Source organism: Ziziphus jujuba, chromosome 5 (assembly GCF_031755915.1).
Source record: "Ziziphus jujuba cultivar Dongzao chromosome 5, ASM3175591v1".
In the NCBI taxonomy this organism is placed as follows: Eukaryota; Viridiplantae; Streptophyta; class Magnoliopsida; order Rosales; family Rhamnaceae; genus Ziziphus; species Ziziphus jujuba.
The window spans coordinates 4,158,606-4,167,500 of NC_083383.1; the positions used below are offsets into that span (position 1 = coordinate 4,158,606).

Below are 8,895 nucleotides of genomic sequence, written 5' to 3' on the forward strand. Positions count from 1 at the left end.
TTGAACATAAGATGGGTTGAATTATGATTAAAAATATCATGGGTTTTTTTTGGTAAATAAAAATATCATGGGTTTTGAATCTATTTACAACTCCCTTTCAACAGTCTACATACATAAAAAGACAAAGGGGGTACACGTAAAATCTCTGTACCCATTATGGGTTTTGATGTAAATGTAAGTGATGGCTGATCGCTAAATCTCCACAACCCAGCCTTTCTTATCCTCAATCATGCCCGTTTTAATTCCCATGAGGGTTGAGTAGAGTACAGGACAAACGGTGTCAATTCCAGTTTTGAACTCTTTCCTGTAGACATTGGTAAATGCGTGTAAATAACTACATGACACGTGTAGGTAAAAGAGAGGAGGATGAAGATGTGACCTTTTGTTTTGATATGTGATGGTACCCACTGGGGCAACGCCCACAGCAGTTCCTGTGCAGAATACTTCATCAGCGTCCATTATTTCATCCACGGGAATGCTACGTTCCTCCACCTTAGCCCCATCATTTATATAAATAGTATGGTTTCAATATTTCTTTTGTTTTTCGGATATATAAATTGATTTTGTAACATATGAAATATAAATTATTTCATTTGGAATTGAATATTTCACACCTTGTAACCATGGTCACCAGCAATTTCAATCACCGTTTTACGGGTTATACCTGCAAGAATAGTCCCAGCCGCAGGAGGAGTTGAAATAACATTGCCCTGAAATTATCAAACAAACATATATATATCTAAATATAATATTTTGCTTCATAAAAAACGCATGAACCATAAATTTAATCCTAGGAGGCCGGTTTATAAAGTTAAAATTTTCATTTTTTTTTTTTTTTAATACCGAAACTCTTTACTGTTCTATAAACTCTTTACTGTTAATGGAACGAGTTTTGTACATATTAACTTGGATAGGAATACAAACACTTTAATAAAATATGGAAATTATATTCCACAAGTCATTTTTTATTTTTTTAATATTGGAAGTGGCGGATTCAATTTCTTAATTATTGCATAATATAATACTAGTTTTATCATTGATTTATTTATTTTTTTTTATTTTTTTTGATATTGAAGGTGGAAGATTTGATCTTAAAATTATTGTATAATAAAATAATGATTTTGCTAATAATTGACCTCGTAAAGGCTTATACACATCAAATTTAAACATCACACTCTAATTCTATTACATATCAAAATTTAGAAGTATTCATCAACGAATTTTTTTTAAGTAAAATCAACATATTACAAAATTAATTAAGATAAACATTTAATATTAATAGCAAATCCAAAAAACAACTTAAAATTCTATATATATATATATATATATATATGTAACGTTAATTGAAACTAAAGGTCAAATATATATATATATATATATGTGAAATTGATTATCAAAAGTTTGAAATATAATTTGCCCCAAAAAAAAGTTCAATATATATATATACTTGTTAAAATTAAACATGCAATGCAAAACTACAATATTTATCATCAATTCCATTATAAAATATCAAATATTTTATTTTTAAGATAAATAAGTGATTTAAAAGTATAATCATTAAAATTTAAAGGGAAAAACGTTAAATGTACATATATTTAAAATTTAAACGGTAAAATGTTAAATTTGAGAGGAGGACGTAGCCCTTAGGCGCTCCTGTATCGATATCAAAAAAATTTATACATATATCTTTAAAAAGATATGCATAATACCTATTTTTTAAAAAATAAATCTAAAAATATTTAGATATTCACATTATAAATTGGAATTGATAGTTTTAGCATCATTATGCAGGGAATTTGCATATCTAATAAGTTATATCTAAATAATATATCCAGAAAATATCTTCATAAGAATAAAAGCAACTTAACTATAACTTAAAAACAAAAAAAGAAAAGATCACCTTCACTATGAAAACATTGCAAGAAGAGACCTCCTCCACATTTTTTCTATTCACCGAGTCAAGGTATAGTACATCCAAAAATCCTCTGTTTTTCGCTCTCGACATTGCTTTCAAAACCTTCATAAAGAAATAAACAAGAAAAAAGAAAATAAAAAAAATTGGTATCTGGAAAAAAAATAATAATAATAATAATCATTTAGCATCTTCTACCAAGTGGCGATGAGTGAAATTGACTACTGACGGGGGCATAATTTGTAATGCTTTTGACACCTCCAGTGCCACCAAGGGACGCACGGTCATATTCATCCTCCACATACAAGTTCAGGGGTGCAAAACCCTCCTGCAAATAACAGAGTATAAAACAATAAAATTAACATCAACACCAACTTTGCAAATTATAGATATCGCCCAATAACTATGGTTGATAAGGACATAAGTAGTAATGAACCTTGAAATAGTTTTGGACAGGGGAGGCGTATATGAAGAATGTGTATTCGGGCGCTGGGGCCAAACCTAATGTAGGACCACTTCCAATGAGCACGGGCCTTATGTAAAGTGACCCTTTACCTGGAGGTGGGACCTGCATTTTCAATCATTGCACAATTTTTATTAGTTTTTTTTTTTAAATTAAATTAAATTAAATCTATGTCCACATACAGAGAGATCTAGCTTCTTCTGTGTTTGAACAATTAATAATCTTTCAAAATCTGAAAAGACAATTATGGAATTTACCCAACGCCTGTTGGCTTGAGCAATTTGCTTTACAGCATCCACAAATTGATGGATAGAAGGTGAGGGCATGCACATTCTTTCTGCACCAATTCTCATGCGAATTGCATTCTCATCCGGACGAAACAGGAGGAGTCGCCCATCTTCTTTCCTATACACTTTTGTGCCTTCATAAACTCCCTAATTACATTCAAATTTAATCATATATTAATGTAATCAGTTTCTTTCTTTCATCAGGTTTCATAATAAATTCAAAACAAATCACGGGCCGGCCCAACCATTCTCAAGGCCTTTATGCAAAAATGGGGGCCTTTATGCCAAAATGGGAGCCTTTTATTTTAAGACTGATTAATAATGTCAACTATATTCAATGTTTTAAAGTCAATAATATCAATTTCTTTTCTTTTCTTTCTTTCTTTTTTTTCTGATATTAAAGGTAAAAATTCGAATTCAAATTACTATTAAGAATAGTAGTGGTTTTTTTTTTTTTTTTTTGGTTGTTGTCCATTGGACTGTCTATATGATCAATAGTATATTTTAGCTAAAGAATTGGCTTATATAAATAAGATATTGCATTAGGCTTGTAGAACCCAAAAATAGCACCAACTCATTAATGCAATTCAAATTTTATTTTTTAAAGAATTGTTTAAAATTTCATCAAAACAAAAAAAGGAAAGAATTGCTTGAATAATTTATATATTTCATTTTTCCTTTTGTTAATAGAACTCACCAATCATTTGATCACAAATTTTTGATAAGTTTTACACAAAATAATCTTTTTCTTAGCCTTAAGTATTAAAAGTTTTTAATTTTTAGTACCACATTTTGGAAATGGGACATAAATTAATACATGTATATGAATTATTGAAGCATAAAAGACATGAATTATTTAAGAATAGGCAAAGCCTCATCTTACCTGGCCATAGGATAAAACTCCAGCAGCAGGGCTGAGTTCTATATTTCCATAGCGACAAAGTTGACCCTCTTCAAAATTGTCATCTTTGGAACATTTCATAATATAAATATAATCAGTTGGTACTATCCCAAATCCAAGATTATCCCATTCCACATCTGCATACTCATCATCTCTAACATTAGGGCTGTCCAAATCATTAAAAAAAAAAAAAAAAAAATCAGCCATATTTTTTTAATATAAAATCCATTATAAGTATGATAAATTATTTGCAGTAGATGGATAACATTGCACATAAGGGATGTCTAGCGGATTCCAAAACGGGGTTAGCATTCCAATAAGCTGACATTAACATCTATCGAAATTATACATGTATGTGTATTTATATAATTTTATATAAGACATTATAATACGAAAAACTAAGAGAATTTAAGGAGATAATCTCAAGCCAGCAATTTTGACATCAAAACATTTTGGAAAAAGCACGGTTTTGTTAAGAGTAGTGTAGTTGCCTCTTGAGAGATGGTTTGCATAATTGTTGCGTAGAAGATGCAGCCCCAGATGCAAAGTAACAGTAAGCACCAAGCTGCAAAATATTTCACAAATACATGATATCGATCAGTTCTCACATCTTCTTAAACCCGATGCAGTAACAGTTTAGAGCATTAAACCAGAAAATGGTTCCCTACCATATCCCCTCAAACTAATAGATCAAAGGTTGACACCCCAAATGCAGTACTAGAAAAGATTCTTGAATATGAAACTAAAACATAGTATTTGCTAGGATTTGCTATTTATCTCATATTCGAAAACCCAAAAACTGAGCAAGTGGTAAAGAAAAAGGGCCATATAGAAAAGGAAGAAGAAAATGATTTGAAAATATATATAAATATAAAATAACAAGATCGCTTAAAAGTGTTACACCTTTGATGCTGAAGAGGGACGGAGTGGAAGAGATTGAGCCAAGCGTGTGATCCTTTGAATCATGGTTACTGCTGCTCGTTTCCTCTCCAAGAAAGCAGCAAAGAACAAGACCCAACAATTTCAGGCACACAATTCGAGATATCCAGATATGAGACTGAGAGAGAGCGAGATAGATTGAAACTTACAGAGATGACAGAGTATATAAGCGGAAAATACGGAGACAGAAAAGATACTAAATTTAGTGAGATAAAATGGGAAGATAGAAACAAAAATATGCGAAAAATTTGTGCAAGCAACCATTTCCATATCTTTTTTATTTTCATATTGGTTGGCATTGGTTTAAAGGTAGAATATGATTGAGACAATCACCAAGTCGAATCATAGTACGAAACAGTTGGTAAGCCAACTGGTAAAAAGCGCCTTAAATATTTTGACTATTTTTTCCTTTTTAGTAACAATAAATATCTTGATTATGGTGGAGGAATTTATCTGTTTGCCATGTCATTTCATGGCAATGATGCATTGTCACTTTGATCGAAAATTTCATTCGGCCGATCAGAACCTTGGGGACCCTTCAGCTTTAGCCATATTCTACTCAATTTTAAATTTTTTTTCTTTTTTTTTTTTCAGTGCTTTTTTGTTTAGGTGACATGGAAAAGGATTTTCATTACAAAAAAATAAAAAATAAAAAATAAAAAATAAAGAATAGAAAAGGATTTTGTTGGCAGTAACAAAAACTTTGTTTTACATATGGCAGGATGGCTATGTTGTCAATTTTAATTTACGCCTAAATTAAGAAAAGCCAGATTAGCCTTGAAAAAGATTGTTAATTCCTACCCCTAACAAGAGAAATTTTGATATCCCAAATAATGTCTCTCTAGCCCTGGCGAATTATAAGTTTTATAACAATTATAGCCTTTTATTTTATTTTTTTTCCTTTTGGGAAACGTTATATGGTACAAGTTTTGATTACCACAGTATAGGAGTCCAAGCGTGTATCTTTCTTTCTTTTTTTTTTTTTTAAACCAAAGGGAACATACATACAGCCAACATTCGGGCATGCAAGGAACTCGGTTATTTTTACTTTTTTTTTTTTTTTTTTTTTTTTTTCATGCTCATCTTTCCTACTTCAGAGTTACAGTCCAACCCATTGTGTCTTCTGTTAGGCCCATCTGTAAACTCGACAGCGCCAAATAAAGCTGCTCGGACACTTGACCAAATCCAGTTTCTCCATAAAAAACCCTACAAACAACCCGCCACCCCCACAAACACAGAAAAAATCAATGAGAAAATCAACAGTTATAAATTGATGTTTTAATTAAACTCTTAACACTCATACAATATACAGATATCAGGAAACCAGAATAAGATAATCACCTTTTGTCCATGAAAGTTATGCTGCTCACAGGCAATAAACAAACAGAATTTCCAGTAAAGAAGACTTCATCAGCTTTAAACAGTTCGTCAACTGATACATGACGCCCCTCTACCTGTATATATAGATTTAAGGACGTGGACCAGCAATAAGCTCAATTTCTAAAATCTTGCAAACGAACAAATGAAATGACCAAAAAAAAAAAAAAAAATGACTAATTAATTATAACTAGATTGGAGATGTTCAATAAATCCACTATTGGCTACTCTATTACAGAATGTTACCTCAAAATACATACCTGGAATCCTTGGCCGCGAGCAATTTCAATTACACTCTTACGGGTAACACCAGGTGTGACTGTACCTCCAAGTGGTGGTGTAGAGATTATTTTATCCTATAAACGTATTATCAACGAAACACATTAAAATGAAAAGAATCGAGCAGAGATTAGGACGAAGATGACACGCGCAAACATGAACATAGTACTTGTACATTATAACCAAAGATGAAAATCCCACTTTTATTTAATAATTAGAAAAACTGATAATAACTGAAAGCTATGCCAACAGGAAGATCCATTAGTGGAAGGTTCTAGGGTCAAGAAACAATTGCCTAGTAGAACGCTACAAACTCTGCATCTAACAGCATTTAATGGTTACTTGATGGAAGCTAACTATAACAGAGCCTCCTCTTCCTACCCTGTTGCTGCTAAATCAGGATTGTGATGGGGTCCTTGGGGCCAGAGATATTTGAGTTTGGATTTTTCTGATGTCTTTAAAACTCTATGGCGTATGTCCTTTAAATTAGCCAAAAGCCATAAGATCGGTCATACCTTCACAACAAAAAAATTAGTAGTAGAAGCCTCTTCGAGATATCGTTTGTGAACTGAATCAAGGTACAAAACATCAAAGAAACTATCTGCTTTAGCTTCAGTCTGTGCCTTCAAAATCTAGAAAATAAATAAATAAATAAATAATCACAGTTCTCATATTGTGGAGTGTTAATCTTTATTCACCATGTCCATCTATAAGTTTAGGCAGCAAAGCATAGAAAAAATGCTGCACTGATACTGAAATGAATTAATTTTCTATTAAAGTCTTCGTATGCAACTTTTGTGCCTCCTTATCCATGGAAAAAGAATATTAATTAAACTGAATTCTCTAGTGATAAACAAGAAATATGCGTAAACAACAAAAGAATTCATGCTGAAATACATCACTTAGTATGCATATTAACCATACTGCAACAACGGGAAGACCTTCAGATATAGAAAATAATTTACCGCAGCATAATTCCTATAGCCTTAATACTTCCACAACCCCCAGGGACTGCACGATGGATTTCAGATTGAATCACTACATGGATTGGTTTCAAACCCTCCTTGCAAGTTGCAACAGCATTCAAAATCAAAAGAATAAATCAGTGACAGAAAAAGAAGTGATGTCTGCCATATAAAAATCTATCTACAGGTAGTAGATAAACCCCGATAGATATATAAACAAGTAGGACAGTAGGCTATGCAATGCATCGAGGAGTGGTATACATATATTTTTGTTAAGAAAAATCTTACCCTTAGAAGATTGGCTACTGGGGTAACAAAAACCAAAAATATGAATTCAGGTGCCGGTATCAGACTAAGAACAGCTCCACTCCCCATCAGTAGTGGTCGGATGTATAGAAAGCCTTTATCTGGAGGTGGAACCTGCAGTCGGATACTGAGCTATGTGACTGCTACACCAAAACAACACAATATTACAAACATTTCAAGAAAAGAGTGATAATGTTACCCAACGTCTATTTGCTAACACAGTCATCTTTACAGCTACTACAAACTGCTCTACAGTTGGTGCAGGCATGCACATACGGTCTGCTCCCATTCTCATCAGCAATCCATTTTCTTCCGGACGAAATAGTATAACGGAATTGTCTTTTTTTTTTTTTTTGTATGCTTTCAATCCTTCAATTATTCCCTGAATTCAGAGAAAATAAATAAATAAATAAATAACAAAACAATTAGGATTCACTCATGGAGCCCATTTTATCTTAAAGTTCAAGGAACGCTTGTCTTAACTGCTAATGTATATTTGACTTGCATTTTGGTTCATAATTTCAAGCTTGGATCAAGTACAGGAACAGAAAACAGATTACAAAGTATTGAAGCAACCACCTGACCATAGTTCAACACACAGGCTGATGGGTTCAATTCGATGTTCCCAAAATGTTGTAAGCCACCTTCCAAGAACTCTCCGTTTCCGGAACTCTTCATAATATAAATATAATCAGTTGGTACAGGCTCAAATCCAAGGTCATCCCAAATTTCAGCAGCTGATTCGGATGATTGGCTGGTTCTTTTTATATTTTAATAAAAAATGTTAAAGGAAAAAAAAAAAAAAAAAAAAAAGGTTTAGCAGAAACAGAATTTAAATGAAAACTTAGTGCTGTTGTAGAAATACTACGCATTGAACCAATCTAAAGATAAAAAAAGGGCATTGCAAACAGAACAATTTTCCTACAGTACAGACCCCATTTTCTGTTCAACTAGGGACAACGAGCCCGGAAATTGGCAGTGAAAAGTAAACAAAATGATAATTTGTCGTTTGCAGTAGTTTATATTTGATTGTATATACCGAAACTTATCTATTCCATACGAAATCGATAAGGCACTGGAGTTGTGGCACTACAATTTCACAGCAAATGAAACCGTATAAAATTGACAAGAGATTGGGTGTTATTATCTGCAGTAAAATTCGACCTATAAATGAAATGGAGACAAAAACACTCTCTGCCCATTTTTATGTCTTTTTCTCTGCGTGAAAGGCCATTATAATATTAGATTTCAAAAATAAGTTCAAAAAAAAAAAAAAAAAAACAGAGTCTGAAAGTGGAGCGAAATGTGAATGGGTCCGTACCCATAGGCATTCCATGGAGCGGCTTGAAGTCGGAAACTTGTGTTGGTAGTAAACGAAGACGCTGCGAATCGCAGATGATCGCGAACTAGGAAATGCTGCACGAAATATTGCAAGTCTCATTTTGCTTAAAAGTTTAATACAAGCA

At 32.5% G+C, this 8,895-nt stretch overlaps 1 protein-coding gene and 1 pseudogene across 1 annotated transcript; both read right to left on the minus strand.

Moving 5' to 3' along the window:
- Positions 1-4,851, minus strand: LOC107420625 (branched-chain-amino-acid aminotransferase 2, chloroplastic). Its single transcript, XM_016029620.4, has 11 exons — positions 4,652-4,851; positions 4,467-4,550; positions 4,055-4,128; positions 3,546-3,729; positions 2,633-2,809; positions 2,349-2,480; positions 2,142-2,240; positions 1,901-2,017; positions 615-710; positions 380-492; positions 1-304 (listed from the first exon to the last, which is right to left on the minus strand). The coding sequence occupies exons 1-11, from the start codon at positions 4,799-4,801 to the stop codon at positions 193-195; spliced, it is 1,338 nt and encodes a 445-aa protein (XP_015885106.1). The 5' UTR covers positions 4,802-4,851; the 3' UTR covers positions 1-192.
- Positions 4,852-5,446: 595 nt separating this feature from the next.
- Positions 5,447-8,895, minus strand: part of LOC107420597 (branched-chain-amino-acid aminotransferase 5, chloroplastic-like) — a 3,686-nt pseudogene continuing 237 nt past the window's right edge.